This window comes from Choristoneura fumiferana, chromosome 15 (genome assembly GCF_025370935.1).
Source record: "Choristoneura fumiferana chromosome 15, NRCan_CFum_1, whole genome shotgun sequence".
Lineage (NCBI taxonomy): Eukaryota > Metazoa > Arthropoda > Insecta > Lepidoptera > Tortricidae > Choristoneura > Choristoneura fumiferana.
Window position 1 is genome coordinate 5,124,524 of NC_133486.1, and position 21,839 is coordinate 5,146,362.

Here is a 21,839-nt window from a genome sequence, read left to right on the forward strand (position 1 = left end):
CTTACCAGTCTTTATTTACTCTGTAATCAACATATGCTAAGCGCGCCAAACAATTTTCCAAATCCTACGCACAGGAAAGTGTCATTCATTTCCCGCCATACGGGCTTTCGGCCAACCGAAATTTGCCGCCTAAAGGCCGCCGGCCAATCAAACCGGTAGCCGCCTTTTTCGACCAATCAGCGCCAAGCCCGCGCTCTCACCATCGCGTCATTGTCATATCTTGAAAATTAGTACAGCGGTGAACCCCGTTAGCAAATTGTCGATTTTTCCGTGGACGACTTTTCAAAATATTGAAAGGGTGAGTGTCCTTTAACCTTTTACTTATTTTGAGTATCGAAGTTGTAGTATGATACTTCATGTTAATTTTCTTGGCCACTAGATTAATAATATTACGCGATTTGATGTGTAAAGATACGAAATACAAGCAATTTAGCTTCTGAAAATGTGGAAATTGTTTCAAAAAATAACTATAAAAATTAGGATAATATTTTTAAATGCACTATATGTAATAAATCTGTGATTTTAATACAATGCATCGCGGTAAATCAACTAACTCAAATCTAGTTAGTCGTGTATCGGCAAGATGGCGGCGATGTTAAGTGCTATAAATATATCTCTCGTCTATTTTGCACGTTTGCCTCAACTAGTACGAGTGAAAGAGACAACTATATTTCTCGCATTACCGCTCGAAGCAAGCGCCTGACTGCCTGCACACGTAACAAGACACGTCTTCTTTATTTCGTAAACAAGTCTTATTTTAGTGTTGCCATAATACCAATTCCCTTAATTTTATTGGAAATTTATGAATACAATAGCCAATGTGCTTTTTAACGTTTGTCAATGTTTTTCAACGTCTTTTAACCGACTTCAAAAAAAGGAGGAGGTTATCAATTCGGTTGTATTTTTTTTTACATAAATATTTGATTTTATAAGCTTAAGCTTGCCTTATCTTAAAATCCGCCAAATTATGAAATTACTATATTATCAGTATTATTTATTTATTCAAAATAACACAATAACATTCAATAATAAAACAATGTATGAGTTGGTCAGGCATAATTATGATAAGTACGTCTAATAAGAAATACGGCAGATCGATGAAAGCGACGTACCTATTCGTCGATAATATTCTTAGCTTGACCACGCACTGTTCAGGTCACTCACTGTCACTTTAGGTTCAGGAAAATTAGGTACGACGCTGAGCGAAACGAAAAGTGTAACTATTAATACTAAGACGCGCGAGCTGAGTGAAAGAAATGAAGGCGCCGGCGCCGCGACAGCGGCCATCGAAGCGTCATCAGGACTAGACATGGGTAATCTCAACTCCGCGAAGTGATCTGACTCACTAGATCCAGCTCCGGTGTCGGTACCGAATCCGCTTATTGAATCCGACTCCTTTATTGACTCCGGTTCTTTTGAGCGATTATTAATTTATCTATGGCCGATCCGCCCCGGCTCGGTTCTGTCGGTCGGTGAAAGATTCGTTCGTTAGTCCAAGTCCGAGTACCGAACCGAACCGACCAACCAAACATAGATAATAAGATCCAAGTAAAAGATCCGATCCGCAGGGCTACTACGAACCGAACCTAACCGAACCGACCAACCAAACATAGATAATAAGATCCAAGTCCAAGATCCGATCCGCAGGGCTACTACGGAACTCCAAAATCGAAGTTCGTGTTTAGCGGTCCCTCTGACACTTATACTATTTAATACGAGAGCGAGAGGGACGGTATGATACGAACTTCGAGTTTCGTAGTAGCCCTGCCGATCCGATCCGAGCCGAGCGAGAGCGAGAGCCGGCGGACGGAGCGAGTCAGTGTGAGTGAGCGTGACGGCGATCACGAGCGAGGCGAGCCGCTCGATCCAGTCGGAGTTAGTAACTCCGGAGTCAATAAGATTTGAAAGGAGTCATTAAGGGATTCGGATCCGCTCGAGGATCTGACTCTTTTGAATCTTCAGATCCGGATTTACCCACCTCTAATCAGGACTAAGTTAAGTTATTAATTTACGATATTGTGCGATCAAATGTAGGTAGGTTAAGTATATTATCATTTTTCGATTCAGATTTCCGGTACCTTGAATAAATGATATATGCCTAAACGTCTTTGCCTAGGCAAATCGTGCAACGATAAGGTTTGAACGATATGGCGGGTATTACTTATTCCAGAGCTTCCCAAACTTATCTGTACTGTGACGACTCCTTTGGGACTTTGGCATTTTTTTACGACGCCCCTCAACCCAGACCTCAAAAATACTTACCAATTTTAATACTAGCCTAGTAAGAGATTATCAGAAAAACACAAATTTATAAATTGAAAATACAAACTGAAATATAGATGCACAGAAAAACCAGAAAAATAAGACCATCACTGGGAGTCGAACCCAGGTCCTCGGTATTCCGTACCGCGTGCTATACCGCTACACCACTGATGGTCAACGGTACCGACACGAATTTCCCCTATGCACCTCATATCTCAGCTTGTTTGTTTCTTATTTAGCCACTTAAGCAGTCACTCCATTGGAACTAACCGCTCACCCGGACAAGAGATATCGTTACTAAGCAATCAAATTAAGATTGAAAAAGTAAAAAAAGTAAAAAATACAAAAAGATTCCAAAAAACCAAGCTTCACAAATTTATATTTATTTTTTTATTTTTTTTTACTAGAAAATAATATCCGCCACTGCCATGAGCTATTCAATTCATGACCGCCGTTTATGATGTGCCTACGAATTTTATGATTTAGTAAATTTTACAATCGGCCGCTGAGCTGACATGTCTAATCTACGCAGTAGCGAAAACTAATTGTGAAATGGTACTCAATTTGATAGAAGTTTTGAAAAATGAATTTGATTTTAATTGTTTAAGTGATGTAAGATGTAGCTTATTTTTATGAATATGTACTTTCGTCTTTACTGTTCATGCACATGATGTATTATTATTGTTTCTGAATAAACTAATCTAAAACTGGATTAGTTCATCCAATCACATGACAATAACATCATTTATTTAGTACATATCACTAAACGATTTTTTTAATTTGCTATAATGAGGAGCAAAAATAGCGGGTCACTTTCATGCACGTTTTATGGAAATTTAGTCATTAGTTTGTTAAATAAGTAGCAAAAATAACAATGTAGAAAATTGCAATGTTATATTTTCATATTGTGGCAACACCGCTTAGCTTCTCCGCTATTCGCAGCGCACGCGACTTTTGAGTACCCGTGGCGCCACACGGTGTCGAGAAGTAGAACTATTACGACTCCACGCGACGCTAGCGCCGCGCCACGCACGCGTAGCGCAGGGCAGGCGAGCGAGGCGACGCCGTCCCGATCTGACCCGACCCCATCCAACCAAACTTTTTCTTATTCCTCAGTCGTCGTACGTACTTCGGTCTCGTTGCCGCGTCGCGTTGCGAGCTCGTGACGTCGTGTGTTTTTACGAATTGTTTACGCTCACTTGCACTAACCTCAATTAGAAACTCAAATCGTGATCTTTTAGTGCGTGATGGACCAAACATTTAGCTGCGTGCTTAATTTATTACATTGTATCGCATTAAAAAACTGAATTTTGACCTTGTTTACGCTAGGTGAAGAGAGCGTCGCGGATGCTATCAGAGAAGTGTGTTCGCGCTGTGTTTGGTGGTGGACTCAGTCGCTTTGAAGAAATGTCTACGTTGAGTGTGAGGGCCCCTGGCCTGCAAGCCACGTTGCTGGACTCTAGAGCGTTGAGAGTGCGCGGGGTCACCACGCTCGAAGGCGTCCGGAGGAATCTATTCGGCTGCACTGACAGAGAAGAGAATAGGAAGTTTGTGGAGCGCGAGTTGGCGAGACAGTTGGAGCTAGATAGCCAAAGATGGGGCTTCGACTTTGCAAACGAACAACCCTTGCCGGGAGCGCAGAGGTTCGCCTGGTCCCTGGTGCCCGCGGCAGCCGTCCCTGCAGCCCTCAGGAGAGCACCAATGGCCGTAACGACGCCTAAACCCAATGCGCCCTCACAAGAAACGAAAGTATCGAGCCCGGAGAATAGCAAAACGCAAAAGAGAATAACAGGTCAGTTTTATCTTAATTGCATCTTGTTTTTAACTCTTATTTGTTATCGCGTAATGCAACTGGCTAGAATGCAGTGAAAAATTGTTTTGTGGCCAGTCTTAATTATGTTTTTGTGCTGTAATAAATCTGATCTGTGTTCAAGGTTATTATAACTTACTATTGTAATATTTGCAAATAATACCAAGCGCTAATGCAGTGCAGTCGTCGTAGCTGTCAAAGTCTAAAAAATGACATCTAAAAAAAAGAAACAATGCTTTATTACTGCGTGCGTTCAGTACCTAACTTGTTAGTATGATTATAGTTAGGTAGGTACACAAATTTAAGTCTAGATTGTACCATAATAATTAGTCTTTATTTATATTATCGTTCTAATTAATGAATGCAATAATTTGTTTTGATGGAAGATATAGGTATTTAGATAGGGAACTTCGGTGAAAATATTTGAAAGATATAAATTAAAGATACATACCTATTAAATTAAAAATAATGCATACTGCTTACCTGTACGAATTTCTTCTAATGCAATATTTTAATTATTTCATTTACTTAACCCTTGTAACTTGATCACAAATCACCCCAACTAAATGGCCGAACGTTTTGTTTTTTTTTTCACATCAAGGTGTCAATGAGTTCATAAAGGGACCTAGGAAGTCCATTATGTAGCCATTACCAACTGCACAATTAAAAAGTTAAGATTTGGACCAAATCTTTTCTTAGTTAATTTTTAATAGACTTTTTCTTAATCAAAGGGGACGTTTTGTAGTTAAAAAACGCTTAACTACCTATTAAATTTCTTAATGTTGTAATTATAACCATAAAGTTTCAAAGGCGGGACATTTTTTGCTGATTGTTTTGAAAAACAAAACTATTGTGTAGGTAAGTATTTATATTTACCATTTAGGTAAGTATGTACCTACCTACCATATGCAAAAGATGAGGACTTAGTTAACGCTATAAAATATCTGTTCTGACCTAGTTGTAATGTTTTGACATCCCAGTACGTTAGTGTGGGTTGATTGCCTCCCACATTTGTCCCATTTTTAACTTGCACATGTGTTGCGTATAAACAACGCGGAGATGCAAAGCCGCAATTAGAATAAAATGTGACAAACAAAGCTTGTTTACTATACATTTACTACGACCAAACGTAAATACCGCGAAATCGCCCACACAGTCTAGATCCCAATTAGGTTTCGTTCCATTCTAAAAGAGAGAGAGGGAGAAAGGCATCATTTAGAATAGTGGAGGTTAATTAAATGAAGCTTCGAAACACTAGTGTGCAAGTTAAATAGTCCTACTTAGGTATGCGTAAAGATACGGAAAAAGTTTAGGTAACAGCGATATGTGAATGAGTTGATGTATACCTACCTACACCGGGCAATTTATTGCGTAATTAGGTACCTACATGTATACATACGTGTAGTGACAAAAATCTACATAAACATCATCACCGCTACGTTCGTAGTAAATTATCAAAATGTCCTTGCCAAATTCAAACGATTGTAAAGCGTAAAGATAGGCGCGGGCCGCCGACGCTGCGGCGCACGCGCGAACTGATGACGCGCTCTTTGCAATATGGCGTCGAATCATACGCGCCGACGACGCAGGGCGCATCTTTAAAAAAATACTTAAAAAATAAAATGAATCTGATAATGTAGGTGAATATTATTTTTTACCTATTTTGTTGGCGTTTTTTTTTTATACCTACTAAATTTTCAGTTTAGTACGAAATTTCCATACATTTTGTGTAACTCGATGGAAAAAATTGTAGGACATAGTGTGAAATTGGGCTAACCATAGTCAGAATACGCAACTTTACCAATTTACCAAATTACATTGAAATCTGAGTTTTTTTTTATCCAAAACAAAATAAAAAATGGCCTTTTAAGTACTAATTTATTTTAAAGTAGGTAGGTATATTAAATTACAACTTAGGTACTAAATATTCTCGCCAAACTGCTATGTTTGATGGCTATGCTACGTTTGATGACATGATTAGTAGATACCTACCCAGGTTAGTAACCAGGTAGTACACTTAAAATACAATTGGAACTGTCGTTTCGTTTCCAGTCACCTGCTCCGCCTGCTTGAAAAAATGACAGTTTTGTGTTAAATCTGAATTGATATTTTCGCGACATTTTGACACTACAAAACTTTTTTTTTCAACCAGTTTGCGTTAGTCAGCAAACTAGCAAAATATTTAGAAATCCAAAACTATCCAAATCTAAAGTACGTATAGTATAGGCATGAAAAACTCGAAATTTACCAATGCACCTATCATGCTAGTATACCTACCTACCTAGTCAAAACGAGACGATTACACATTCAATTACCTAGGCGTATTTAAAAAAAAGGTATAATTATACAAATTATACTTCGTTTATTAGGTAGTCAAACATTTCGTGTTAAGGTATCCTACCTATATAGCCATCCTATACAAGTACCTATTGTACCAAGAATGGTTACAAACATAGGCAGGTAGGTATACCTATGAGCAAGCAAGGTAGGTAGCAAACGACTCATACATACATTACATAGGTATATACAGCATTTAACAACATTATGCAATTAGGTATATTGATTGGACAGCATTTTCAACTTAATCGAAAAAATAATAAAAATATACCTAGCTACTGCGTAAGAAGACAAAAAGAACTAACCTAAAATAAGTACATACCTCAACTAAATATATTACATGTTTTATAATTTTTCAATCCAAATGTAACTAAATACCAAAATACCTACTATCTATGGTACCTGCCTTATAGCATTTTCGACTTGATCGAAAAAATAATAAATTAAATAAAAGCTTGTAAAAATATAGCTCCTACGTTATAATTTTTCAATCTAAATGTAAACTATAAAACCAAACTACTTAATATCTATGAGTTTAAAACTACTATTAGTGAAGTTTAAAAGTGAAAATCAGGTTAACCTTTGTGACAATCGAGTTACTGCATGGGCATTGTTGTTTTTTGTGGCTTTACTAGTTTAGTTTTAACACACCGTTACCTGTTACGTTGTCTCTTTTGTCATTTTTTTTCTAAATTGCTATACAATACTGTGACAACTCGAGCGTGCCAAACAATTGTTATTTCGTGGGTTGATAAAGGTATCAACGTCAATAGTAATTTCATTTCAACTTTTCAAATTAGCGTCCCAAAACCCTTTAAAATTACGTTTACGTTTCAGCAGATGCAGAATTTCTATTGACATTCGAAGAGTTTTTAAGAACACTCATGGGGTTGTAGATTTAATTGTCTAGAACTGACCAACTGTAAGAAAGCAGCGAGGGGTGCCTAAAATAACCGGGTCACCTATTTCTTACATCCCTTTTCTATGACACAAAATAATTATACCTTTGGAAGTCGTTGAACTCTCGTGTTATGAGTTTCTGGGAATTCAAGTGGACGAACCAGCGGGGTTCCGAAATTCTAAGGGTTTTCGGCATTAGAAATTGTTACTACTGAAAGGGCTTCCTTTCCGTCGGTCAAGTAATTGCTACTGACTTAAATACCTTTGAGATCCAAAAGACCGGGATCAAATTACATGGGATTGTCCACAACGTTCTTAAATTAAAGAAAGTACCTAATCAAATAAATTATAGTCATCAAAATAGGATGATCTTGGAATTAAGCAATTTAAAAATGCAATATTAGCTTAAAATGTGATTATAAAAAGTAAAATTAAAGTACGAAAAATTCAGTCACGCATGAAACACCACATCTTTTCAACAAAATTTAGCGATTTGAAAACCCAACCATAGTCAAACCAAAAGATTTATTACTATTTATTTTCATGTAAATTTACCACGCTAATGTCATATAAAAACAAAAACCTCAAACGAAAGTAGATCCCCTTATGAATCGCGCGGCCGCGCGCATAAATCAGCAAAGCGACAACAATAACGCACGGCGCGTGCGCCCCTTTGTGCGCCCGCGCACCCTCACGGACAATCGTAACGGTTATATTGATTTTGTAACTGTCACTTTCACCCACAGGAACTTGGCTATTTTATTTATAATTAAAATTAATACAATTTACAAATAGGGCATTATATCAAAATGGTATAATTATTAATACAGATATATTTTTTTAACAATGTTAATTTAAAAGATACATGGAAAATTGAGACAGATTTCTTTGTTGGTACAAAGTACATTGAGAATTTATTGCTATTATAATAGCAATAAAACTTAAGTTATCCAAATTCAGAATTTTCCAATTTTTTTAACTGGCTTCCCGGGGTCTCATTATTATCTCCATAACAAATTTCATCTTAACCCGATTCAGCGGTTTAAGTTTAAGTAGGTAGGTAGAGGTTACAGAAATTCACCAGAGTGCCTTTCACACATATCAGTAAGAATATTATACGTAACGAACGGTTCGAATAACCTTCGTTCGTGCACAAAAAAAGAAAGTAGCGTTTGATAAACCGTCAAAAAATTTCGACACCGATCCGCGATGCGGGTCGAACAAAAAAGTAGTTAACACACGTGTTCCGAATTTGAAAATATTAACAGATCTCGTAACGGCCGTATCGATCGCGCATCTGCGCACGCAGCCCCCGTTGCCACCCCAGCATACTCCGGCACTGGTGACCGGGGAAAGTACCCTCTGTCATCTGTTGACTAACAGATCGATTCCAGCACGCAACTCTAAAACTGCCGACCTTTCAGCGAAACGGTCATTCACATTGCGATCGTCAATTGTCCAATGACTTTAAAATTTGCCTGCAATGACACGCCAGTGCTTGGAGACGTAAATTGTTTGTCGTGTGCAATTTTTGAGGTATAATTGGCTTCGCATTTTCGTACAATGAGTTGCTTAGCGAACTGAGAAAACTTAAGTTCAAGAGACTGTAGGTAGGTACTGTCCGTTGTCATTCTAGATGTACCTACATTACGACGAGCCATCATACGAGACGAGATGGCTAATCACCAGCATAATGATAAAAACTTTGGCCATCTCGTAGATAAGTTCACCTCATAGTAAACATACTAATAAAAATCTGATAAACACAGGCCTTCATCGAAGCTGACATTCCAACATGAAGAATAACCAAACATATACAATAAAATCACATATTGCCACTTAGGCAATTCCCATTACTTGCACTTGTTAAATGTTAAATTGTAATCGTCAGGGGCATCGGCATGAAACTAATGCGAGTACGTTATAGTTCTCACGCGCCCGCGCACCTTACATACCGACCCTCAGGAAGCCAAGGAAGATATGGTTCAATGCTTCTAACGACTACTAACGATGAAAATCCTTTTAGTTTTTGTTCCACGTAATGTCTGTGAGATATGCATCCATCCTTACTACAAGAAACGAACTTACTTTATTACCATGTGTTTCTTTATATTTTGCATAAAAAATCGAATTAAAGACACTTACGTAGCAATCAAGAAACGTTAAGCAGTGGAAAAATATTTGCCAAAACACAAACACATGCATTTACATGGGTTAACATAATCATATCAATATGAATAAGACATTGAGTTGAGACGACCCAAATAAGAACGCATAAATTAATTCCACAAAATTGAAACAAATTGTATCATTTCGGCGCGCTGGAGACGGTACTAGAATTAGACCAAGGGCGTTAGACGACACAGATGCGCATGCCATCTTCGTCCAGAGACAACAAATCGTGATGTAACTAACGATGATGTGAAAGAAAATGCCAAACGAACTCATGTTGGAGATATAGAGCATTGACAAGCTAAGCCTCTTGAAGATCGTTTTCAAGACCGATGGTTACTTCACTGTTTTAAGATTCCAACATTACGAGTTACCCGTTGCCACTGGCGCAGAACTGCTTTAAACATTGCCTCGTAACTTTATAATTGCAAACATACATTTTAAATAGAAAATAATTCTTGCTCCTTAATATATTTGCTTTGCTGCAAAACTTGTGTTAACTGAAAGTGGATTTTTAATTGCACACTTATTGCGATCGCAAGAGAAACATGTTAAATTGCTGCACTTTATAACTTTCATCCTTTTGCGTCCCCTTGAGCATTACAATTAGGTCATTATTGTCCGCAACTGTCATAAAAACATCTGATAAGATACAGTTACGGTTGAGGAGTCCTGAAGGTTTTTCTATGGGAATTCGTTGATCACGCTCGACCGTAAAATCTGACTTCATTCCTGTTTGACGAGTGAAAGTGATATTTGAAACTTTTGCTTTCAATACGCCTGTCTGACTTGCAGATAACGTTCAACGTTTTATGCTGCTGAGGCTCTACACGTGGCACTCAAAACTAAAAAGTAGTGTATTTTCAAGTTGAGAAACGACAGACTTGCAGTGCACCCTTCCGTTCCCATGTCCATTTACATAGGGTGTATCGATATCAGCAATTTCCCAAATAAAAGTTTTGTATCGATTAGTGGGCCGGGGAGATAATTGATGCTATCAGCGATATATCACCCTCGTTAAACGGTTTCCCACGAGAAGCCAACGCATGTACACGTGCAGTCAATGGGCACTGGATATGTATTGAAAGTAACTACGCTTGACCGGGCAAATATCATAATTTATTCAATGATTTCCGCAGCGCTTCCAACATTGTATACGTTCAACTACCTATCGGCAATACTGTCTTCAATATTTCTAAAACTCCATGTTTCCTATGTCATATTATTACGGTCTGTTTTCTGTTCTCGATCGGCATTTGTTTCAAATTGCCACCCCACGCAGCTATCTCCGGTTGCCGTTAAACAATGTGAGGGGGGATTTTTTCCCGCACGGGCGTCCAGTTTTGCACCGGATCAATAAATAATTACCACTTTCAACCCCGTGTGAACATGACCTTAACTAAAATACCTGATACGCCAGATCGCGTGATGTCTGCCAGTTTTTTTCTCAATTGTAAACTGAATTGATCAGTTGAAATTAAATTTAACGTCAATCAATAAAATAACCAACAAAAACATAACACAATCCCACTATTTTGACAAAGCCCCTCAATCAGATTCAATTTAAAACGCCTGTTGATTATTGTTTTAAATGGAACGCGTCAATTTCAATTTAAGAATGCGCCAGATTTATTTTTTTCCGCCCGACAGATGTCCGCAGAACAAAGCATTTCGAAGGTCAGTCAACTTTGACTTTAGAGTGAAATGTCGTTTTTTCAGACATTAGACAGCGCTGAAAATTTAAATAAAAACGGTAATGTTCCGCCTGCTGCGCCCGCGCGGGCCACAGCTGCGGAGAAGCCAATCCACTGCAGTTTTTTAAATGTAACGGTCGAAACGTTCATTGTTTTTGTTCTACAACTCATAAAGAAAAGTTTTATGTCTATATATTATTCTGCCTTGTACCTTTCTCTGTCTTGACTAAATATTATCTATACGGAAGTCGCACTAACGACTTATGCGTGGGAACGAAACAACACCTTACATAATTATACGTGTCACAATCTTCCTTCTAAGTGACACTTAGCGTGCGTGAATACAGACAGCGCATTTCCCTTTACGACTTGACGACAAATTCTGACCATTCCCATGACCAGTTTTAACGAGTTTTACAGCCTTATAAATATCGTGAATATTATCGATGTTTCTCAGACTTTCAATAAGGAAGCTAGCTTTCCATTACAAGTCTTGACTATCGGCTCAACCTTGGCCTGTAACGATAACGTATACGAGACCCGGCGGCCTCTGCACCACTACCATGAGTTTACAGTGACCGTACTCGATAGCGACGGCGTTACAATTCTCCATACAAATAATTTACGCCGTCGCTATCGAGTACGGTCACTGTAAACTCATGGTAGTGGTACTGAGCTCCACATGAGAACACTCAACTTAATTAACTGTACTTTACCTTCACGCATTCATTTTTAAATAGGGCAGAAAGTGAAAACAGAACTCCATAATTATGTAAATTTTTGTATTCCGTACAATTTGTTGTTGCCCAACAAAGGAAGGGCGTGGAAATGTGTGATGTATCGCTTAATTATGCAAGATGTATAAATCAAGAACATTAGAGATTCCAGACGATATTTGGTATTTCAATGAGAACAGGACAATCGGGCCACTCGAGACGTGGTCGGATTAGACGGCTCGATTCGACTTACATTTCAATGAATCCTTTATTGTTATGCTGACATACTTAATATTCTATTGTGGATGATCGGGCGTTAGGCAACTGAAGACGAAAGAAATCGTATTGTACATAGGCGTTAGCCTTTGTAATTTCAATACGAAACAGTTCACAGGAACTTGCGTTACTAGTTCAAAACTCCAAGTTCGAAATCATGGGAAAATAAAGACAGAAAATTTCAACTTAGGCAAACGTCATCGAACTATCATGTCTTGAACAAGTAAAACTAATTCTGAGTACACGGCAAACAGAGGCTCTGAATATCGACAGGCCCTTGAATTTCAAAATGTTGATATAAGCCTGTTTGTTTAAGAACCTTCCAGAGAGAAAGTTAAGTAAGCGACAGCGACAAATGCGTGGGCTCATGGAAAAACATTCTCAAGATTGTTTTAACTGAGACTGATGGAGTGTTGACTAAGAGATCGGATTTTTAAGGGCAAATGAAATTGGGGTCAGACGATACCCCTTAGTCACCACGTGTGAACTTTAACTTTTGTACGGTTCATAATGGTCTTCTCGGTGACACTTCATTCACTGTGACAATTCAACTGTCACAAACGTCCCGTAAGACGCATCCATCACAGAAATCCCATTCCCGGAGTGATGGATACGATTCGATGAATGGAAAATTTATGCTAATATGAGATTGAAATGTTAATTCTCTATAATTATCGAGACGACTGTTGAGTGCAACTGAATAAATAGTCGGACGCTTAATTCCAGTTTGTTTGCGTGTCCATTCCATGGGCTTTATAGCTTCTTAGATTCTAGCCTCTTACAATGTCGTTGCAAGATTTTCGAACAAAAGAATTACAATTGCATGTTTATAATTAAGCAAACATAATTGCATCGATTAATTTATCTAAATTACTTTTACATTGTAATTTTAAACAAAATTACAAACAATGCGCGTCGATCTTCAAACGCGCCGCGTCTTGTTTGTACTATGGTAATGCTTCCTTGAAAACTAACTACAGTTTCCTTGGTCATAATGAATAACTAAGTAGTTCAACATTCAGGCGTGTTTTGGAGTTCGGAGTAAACATTGAGGACGACTTAGAAGGAGTTGAGCATAATAACCATTCTAAATAGCTGAACTAACAACAATCCTTTGACCTGTCGCTCCGTGACACTATTTCTCAGGAGTGATTGATCAACCAACATAAAGGCTGTCTTAAGTCGTGACTGCATCAAAGAACGTTCGCATCTCATCTCCCACTCAAAAAACTGACAAAAGACGTCCACGGCCAACTTCCACTCCACAGACCGAAGGTGAAATGAAAAGAAGCCACGACAATAAAAATAGACTCATTGTCGAGTTAAAATTAATATTTCATGCTATTCTTGTAGATAAAAATTATGGTATTGAATTACGATCTGAATTTTAAATTTGTTTGTATTTTGATGAGTCTGGTGTAACGATGAAATTGTATAATGAACCTAATTGTGTGTGAACGAGCGATTGTGTGAAACAGAAATATGAATATTTATTCGTATTATACGAAATAAGTATTGGACTAAATAAAGGGTCAAATTTATGATTGACAGCTCCAGATAAGGTTAACGGACCGCATAAACCTAAAGCACTTTGAACACGTCTCTTAATACTTGGTAGTTTTTTTGAAGTCGTCTTAGATTTGAAGATAATTATCTAAATAGTGCCATTCAGTCTTACAGTGGTAACAAGTACGCAAAAGTAGTTTTGGTGCGAACCGTAGTTGCCTTGCGGTGCGGTCCGTTATCCGCGCTGGGGCCCTACAGGGTTACCTCCAACCTCGTAACGGTCCCAAGAGTTGACCATGACTTAACCATTCGGTTTCGAGTCATGAGTCTTAACTGCGATGGCTTTTGTGTTTTTATCGTCATATATGTCTTCGACCTCACTACTTCGTTCAAGTCTTACTTAACTGCCTTTCTAGCAAAAGGTTAAGAGAAACAGGAAAACTTACTTTTATCTTAATTACTGGCTATAACTGAAAAGCAGTTTCTGGGAAATTGCATACTTTTTATAAATCATAATTATTTTATTGCTTGAAATAATGTGTATGTGTGTTATAACAAAAATCCAAAAAATATTATCGAACAATGGACACAAAATTCAAATACTCTGTCAAAAAATATTAATTATCTAAAGCGAATTAAACAAATAATGATTAAGTTATTATATCATGGTCAGTGTTGTTTGGAAATAATTTCGATCCACATTAGCGATTCCTTGCTTCAAATAGCTGCTTTCAATAGATTTAAAAAATATATATATATATATATCAGTATTATTATTATGTCAGTTTCTTCTCATTGTCAACACAGGAACCGGTGATAGATTTATTGACATTCATAAATGGTTGTTGTAGCCTAAATTGAAAAAAGATATTTTGTCTTTGACTGCTTTATGTGATTAAGTGGCGTAATTGTAGGTATCAACATTTTATTTTTAGCTCCGTTTAGTTTAAATTACTTAAAGCATTTAAAGTCAGCCTAAGATCTTAGAATTAGTAGCTTAGATGATTCATCATGATAAACACAATCCTGTCCTGATTCAAAATTGCACTGTATAAAGTATAAAATAAGATAGGTTCTGAAATTTCTCAATTGCTCAAAAATGGCCCTATTACGTGCAAATTCTTGCAAAAACATTACCTAATGCCAGTTTGGCAAATCGTCACTATTTCCGCATCTTGTGTAGCGGCGCGGGCGCAGGTCGTCGAACCGACGCCGTGTTAGTGAACGCAGCAAAACAACACGCACTGTCGTGGCGTCGCGTATACCTTAGTTGCGATTGAGATTCGATTGAGGTTCAATAATGATGTTCAATTGTTCTTACGCAGAATTTTCCTTGTTCGTAATATCTATTTTTTTTTAGAGTTGTGGCGATTTATTATAGACGCTGAAATGTTGATACTGGACACGATATAATTGATTTTAGGAATACCTTTGGAACCTAGAACAAAAGTCAAAACCGTTTATACAGGGCGTCCCAAGACTATGGGACATCAAGGGAAAGTACCTGAAATATCGTAGATAGGATATTTTGCTCAAACAAGACTTTATGTTATTTTTAAAAGTCAGTAATTCTGCATTTAATTATTTTCTAAGAATTACTTGCGTCGTCTGGGAATCGAACCCACTTAAATGTTTAAAAAAAAACATCCTATTTTTATGATGCCAATCGAAAGAATGGACAAGAAATAATAATTCTTCCTAAGTAACATAGTATCTTGAAGGAAAGGAACAACGTGCAATTATTTTTTTCACATTTAAGTCGGTTCGATTCTCAGACGAAGCAAGTAATTCTTAGAAAATCTTTAAATGCAGCTTGCATCTTTAATTGTATTCTTTGCAGTCGGTAGGACCTTGTGAAAGTTCCGCCCGGATTACTACCACCATCTTGCTCGCTAAACCTGCCGTGAAGCAGCAATGCTTGCACTGTTGTTTCGGCGTGGAGAGTAAGACAGCCGGTAAAATTACTGTCGCTCGAGGTATCCCATCTTAGGCTTCTAGGTTGGCAACGCATCTGCAATACCCCTGGCGTTGCAGATGATTATGGGCGGTGGTGATCTCTTACCATCAGGAGACCCACCCACCCACTTGATCGTTTGCCATCCAGTCGTATAAAAAAAAAGCACAATTACTAACTTTTAAAAATAACATAAAGTCTTCTTTCAGCAAAATATCCTATCTACGATATTTCAGGTACTTTCCCTTGATGTCCCATAGTCTTGCTTGGGACGGCCTGTATTGTGGATACCAGTTAGCAAGACGTACCGGATTTTACGCCGATTTGTAGAAGTCCTTGTTATTGTTACTTTGGTCCTTATTATTGGTTTTAAATAGTATTGGCTTAAAGACGTGATCTGACGATACCTTTAAAGTCACCTTAAACAGTTTTGACTTAATACCCTTCATGAAACAAAATACAACTGAATAATTTAAGAAACTCCTAGAATCCTAATAAGGTTATATAATTTAATTTGTTTGGTATGAAGAAACAATCGCAACCAAAGTTATTACTTGTAGGTATAAACAAAACGTTGAATACAGTGTCTTGGACACGCTTAAAGTGTACGACCGCGGTAGTCGAATTAACGGTACCGCCTGCCCACACCACAAATGCCTTTCACCAAATCTCATTCACATACAAAATACTTATTTTAACACGAAACACGGCAGCTAGAACAAAAACCATTCTGTTTGTTCACTGTTCCAGTAAAGTTTCGCAGTTTTGAGTTAACAGTCAGTAAAGCGGAGCGAGAGAAAAGAATAAGAAAATAATTTCCATTATTAAACATGAGATAATAAATTTGTTTTTAACACCTTTGCACGTGTAACGTGTGTTATCGACTAATATCCGATTGGATTTTATAATTTGTCCCCGGTTTTATACTTATTTAATAACGATAGACATGCTAAATATTGCGTACGAAAAGCAATAAAAAATTAAATGTAGATTTTACAAAAAGCTCTATCGTATTGGTCACTGTTTCCAATAAATTTGCATGTTAACTTTGTGACTCAACTGCTAAGTGCCCGCAGAATTAATGTAACCTAGATCGAGTGTGACATCACAATCGCACGCGCCAAGTATTGTAGTTGGTAAACAAAACAAATTGAATAAAGCAAAGTTATCACGAGGTGGTGAACTGCCGGAAACTCATGGCGTCGCATCATATTCAAAATAACAAGGTTCTTGAACTTTTCCAGTTCAAACTTGAAACAGAACTACTTTGTATGGTATAGATAGACTATAAACCGATGTGATGCCAAACTAGAGGTGTTGGCAGTATTGGGTTTAATGTCTTTTTTATAACAGAAATTAATTTCAAAGTAAGACAATTGTGCCCTCAAGTGGCACTTTTGAACATTAGTACCGTAACGCAATGTAAATTGTTGTTATCGAAGCAATTGATAGCAGATATCTAGGCTATTTATCCTTGCCACAGCTAAACTAACAATACACACGTGTATTTATTTTGTAACAACAGAAATCATGACTGACGTAGGTATTTACGTCGGATTATACAAAGATAATTTATGCTTTGTATCTGAAATTTCCGAAAAATGTAACTTTGCGCGACAAAGCCCAATCATATAAGTCTTTAACCTTAGGGTACACCTCCAAAAGGTAAGCTTTCAGGGAGTTTTATAATATAATAATTAACGGTTTCGCATTGCAAGTTACTGTAATTGCAGTGTTGTGCGAAAATTCCGCCAAATAGATACTCCACAAAGGAATCGCGGGTTAACGCACTCGCAACCACGGATGGTTTGATTAAGGTTATTCAACTTATTCGCAATCGCCCGGAAAAACAAAATTTGCATTTGACTTTCTAGACCTAGCAATTGGGACTTGGGTGTTATAGTTAGGCTTTAGTTGTGACTGTTTTTATTGTAATTGACTGATTCCAGGGCTACCTCTTTTTACTTTTCTAAATACTCCGCGACCAAGCAAATTGTAGTTTATTGTATTGCAAGTGTAAATAAGTTAGTCAGAACATAATACTAAATACTCTTGCGTGAAAAAAGACAAACCTAGCACTTTAAAGAAACCTAGTTGTGGTTCCCGGCGTCAACCTCAGTTAATCATAGTCTGCTACTTTAATCACAAGAATTATGTGGCAATACTTACTTTTACTTATAGACTTGCTTAATCTTTACCGCGATCTCAGTAAAAGGAATAAGTCAACGATAATTTATGTTTCGCTGAGTTGCTTGTTTTGCTCAGTGTTTCACCCGCCTTGTGCAATTATGAACCCATTAGGAATGCTGTCCTAATTGCTGAGCCGTTAACACATTCACCAGCGAACTGTGATACTAAAGTAGCTAATCGGAAACAAACAAATAATAAAGAAATCGATTTACAAGTCAATGTAAATGACACTAATAATACTCAAACGCGTCATCGAGATGGTTTGCATATAAACAAGATAGCATTGTTCCAATAGTGAAAGTTATGCTTTCATTGATTATTGTCGTAGTGATCAATCATGCTCGTTTAGCACGCGCTAAAAACAACAATGTAGATTCTAACACAAGCATGAAGATACCTAAAGACGACACATTATACAAACAAAAACAGTCACAAAAGACATCCGTGTCCATTTTATCTTTATCTTTACGGCGCTTGCGCTGCACTTTAGTGTCGTTTTTGTAGTGAGAAACAAGTCGTACGCAACTGTAAGAACGTCAGTCAGTGTAAATTATAAATAAGATGACTGGTGCACGCCTCAGTCAAAAACTTGCACATCACCTTCGTTATTATCGATTTACGATTTTCCAACAAGTTTACGTATGTAAGTTGATCTCTTTTTATTTCATCTTCATTTATTTGATTATAGCTGTTGCCAGCAACACGGAAACTGCACTCTTCATGGGTAGAAAAGATTGTTTATTTACAATATAGTGTAGTTTTATTTCAGTGAAAGATTTTTTAAATAGGTTCAATAGATTCATTTATTATCCCTACAAACAATCAAATAAACAAACACTAATGGTAAATACTAATGATACTACTGAGGAGTATTACGACAGTTATAGTAGTACCTACGAATAGTAGTAGGTTAATCCAATCCAAAACATCATTAATATCAAATTATCAAAGCATCAATATTAGCACAGTAGTTATTACCAATTGAACAATTGATAAATCTGTCGCAACCGCGTTTCTAAATAATACAGAAATAGCCAAAAGTACCTATGCTATAAGTAGAGTATCGATTTATTAATCATGTTATTTTAATTTGAACGACATTTGTAAATTAACGACTAAATAATAAATTAATACTTCGGTAGCCTATTATACTTCTCCAACATTATGTAGCTAAATTTGTTTGAGCTTTAGTAACCGTAAACCGTATCAAGGTGGTATAATGTATAACCCTGTCCTGCCCACGAGAACCGGTTCGTATTAGAAATCTAGCCAGCCTTCATTGCAACGGGCGATTATTTTAATAAGCGGTCATTTTGTCCCCGAGGTAATTGCGAACGGAATATTTCACAAACAATTCGAGCCAGATAGTGTGGGAGCTTCTGCCTGCAATTTGTATCGCTAATCGTCGTCGTTGCCTGCGCCTTACACGTTGAGATTGAATGAACTGTCTGCACCATTGATGTCAATACTTAGAATTTATACTTGTGCAAAGATTTCATTGCAAATTTTAATAATACCATTTCCATTTGCAGGTAAGCGTCGTTTATCGGTACAGAACATTATCTTCACATTCATCGGATCGTAAGTAAGAAGTAATCACTCCACAAACGCTTAGTCTTCACTCTTCAACATAGAAAACGTAATAGGGCCAATTTGAATAAATCTCTCCAAGCAACAAAGAATAGGATCCTTCTCCTTATTACTATAATTTGTCTCGTTGCACGTATAATCAGCATTATAGATGTTACAGTCATTACCATAATAGCACCAAATTTTAGACGCAGCCTAAAGACAACTTGAAACTTGAAGCGGCGACCTCAATAGCTCCACTTAAGGGCTTTTACTCTATTTTTGGCTCGCTAGTCACACAATCCTTTCATTTACTGAATAGCTACTAAGCATCTCTAGTTTGCACAAGCTATTCATCGTGTAACTCTTGTTTAATATACGCATTATGGCTTTAGTCTCGGGTCTAGTTAGTGAGTTTTTGTTTCTTTCGGCTGTTTAAACAGCAAACAGTGAGTGTGTGAAAACACGGGTCGTGAGGGTCGTATTATGATGGGATTTTTGGGTCAAGAGCACGGTCTAAAAGGCACAACATAAATATTGTTACCGTATTCCCAATTTCTTTCCGTGGCCAACTTTGATAGAGTGAAGCATAGAGTGAAGCATAGAGATTATGTTAAAACTTAGCTTGTCGTCTCTCGTTCTGTCATCGCTGTAATTGTAGATCTACATATAGCTATCCCAGAAGGGTTCAAGGCATTTAGATAAACTGTTCAAGGGCTATCTAAATTCCCAGACAAGTGGGTCACGTCACTATTACAAGTGATTATTTTTTTGTCCCAGTAACCGTATTTAGAACTTATGAGAACTGATAACGGAATGTTTATATTTTGTTGCCTTCTAAATTGATATCTCCTAATTTGACTTCAGATGGTATAAAAAAGGAGGCGTGACGTACATAATTCGGGTGTGCTTAATGTGCTTTTTCATATGATCCGAGTTTTTAAATTATACACGCACGTGTTTTTGGCGGATAAAAAATAAGGGCTTTACCTGGAGGTACTGTAGCTAACATGCTCCCAAGCCCAAATCGTTCCTAATTACTCCTCAAGATTAACTTTCACATCATGCGTTACTTTCTCTTCAGTTGCTTCAGTAATCAATTCGCTTTCCAGTTTTATATCCAACTTAGTATCACTTCTGCGAATTATCGTCAGTGTCTTATTAAGTTGATCGTCGACGGCCGCATCTTCTCAGAACCCTTACAAAGGGCCATTAGCGTGTAAAGTGACGAGTCCACTTACCACTTGCGACACAATCATACACACGTGCTGTGCTCGTCTTGTTTTAACAGTTATTACTATTAACACCGCCATAGGTCTCATGTGCACTACTGAGTCTAGATAGTCTTTATAATCATTGCCTTGTTCAACAATTTCAACCCGCGTTAAAATTAGACCTAGTCGTTTTTTTTTATTCAGTGTTGCCACTGCCAGTGAACTACAATCGCTGTATCGTTTCAAAGGACACCATAAATTATATTTTAAAAGCACGTTCCAATTGCAAAGTCAAAAAGAAAAAAACCGTCTCACTAGCCAGCATTTTAGTCCGGCCCGTTTACTATTTGAAGGGCTCGTAAAATGATTTTGGAACACAAAAAGTTGTTTTGGTTTTTTCAAGTCGTGACCGAGCGAGGCAGAAAAAAAACAACTTTTCTTATTTGAGATTGTACTATGTCATAAATAAACTACTATGGCTTTTTTTTTGTGGGGGTGAAATTCAAATCTGTTGATCCAACGGTCAGTTGTGTTTGCCTTGCGTGGCTAGGGACAGTGTCGAGTTTCAAGTACCTACATAGTGTGGTTTTGCTTATTGCGTCGTATTTTTTTCTTATCTGCTTCAACACTTAACTGGGACGCGCTAATCCAATACACTTATTTCGCAAGGGTACTTCAAACCGAGTTTTATGGTTTTGTGAAACTTTATCCTCTGTTAAAGAGGAATAAATCTTTGTTACTATGTTATTTGAATGTTCGAAAAAATCCGGTTTGAATTGGTATTGATTTAAAAATCATATTTTAATTGATGAGATGGTGGTGCATCTATCTAAGGGGAAGCTGCTTGGTCACTAGATGCAATCTGGTCGGAGATGCGAGGTCAACGACCGTGCGAGGGGGACGACGCTCCACGAGCGAGCGCGATGCTCGACGCGCGTACGCACGCAGGAATGAAAATTATTGTATTATTGTTTATCCTTTGATGTGTGCATGATGTCCTTAAACGTGCTTGTGTGCGTCTAATCCTGCGTTTGTTATTGTTTAGACGTCTTGCGTTTCTAACACGCCTCCGCCGATGCTCAAAGAATATTAAATCGAGTCGGGAATAGATTTTCATTCTTTAACGTTTCACTCTGTTTATATGGAACGTTTCAAAAGGCTAAATGTTTCGTTGCCAAGCGTTTAAAGTAGTTGCGAGCATACAAAGAGGCTTAGAGACGCGGGAGGATCAAGCATTGT

At 37.6% G+C, this 21,839-nt stretch overlaps 1 protein-coding gene across 1 annotated transcript in view; it reads left to right on the forward strand.

Annotated features, from left to right (window-relative positions):
* The first annotated feature begins 226 nt into the window (after positions 1-226).
* dap (cyclin-dependent kinase inhibitor dacapo) overlaps positions 227-21,839 on the forward strand; it is a 43,062-nt gene continuing 21,449 nt past the window's right edge. Inside the window, exons 1-2 of the mRNA XM_074098490.1 lie at positions 227-298; positions 3,592-4,054. Coding sequence (XP_073954591.1) covers positions 3,610-4,054 — 445 coding nt within the window. The 5' untranslated portion in view covers positions 227-298; positions 3,592-3,609. The remainder of the gene's footprint in view (positions 299-3,591; positions 4,055-21,839) is intronic.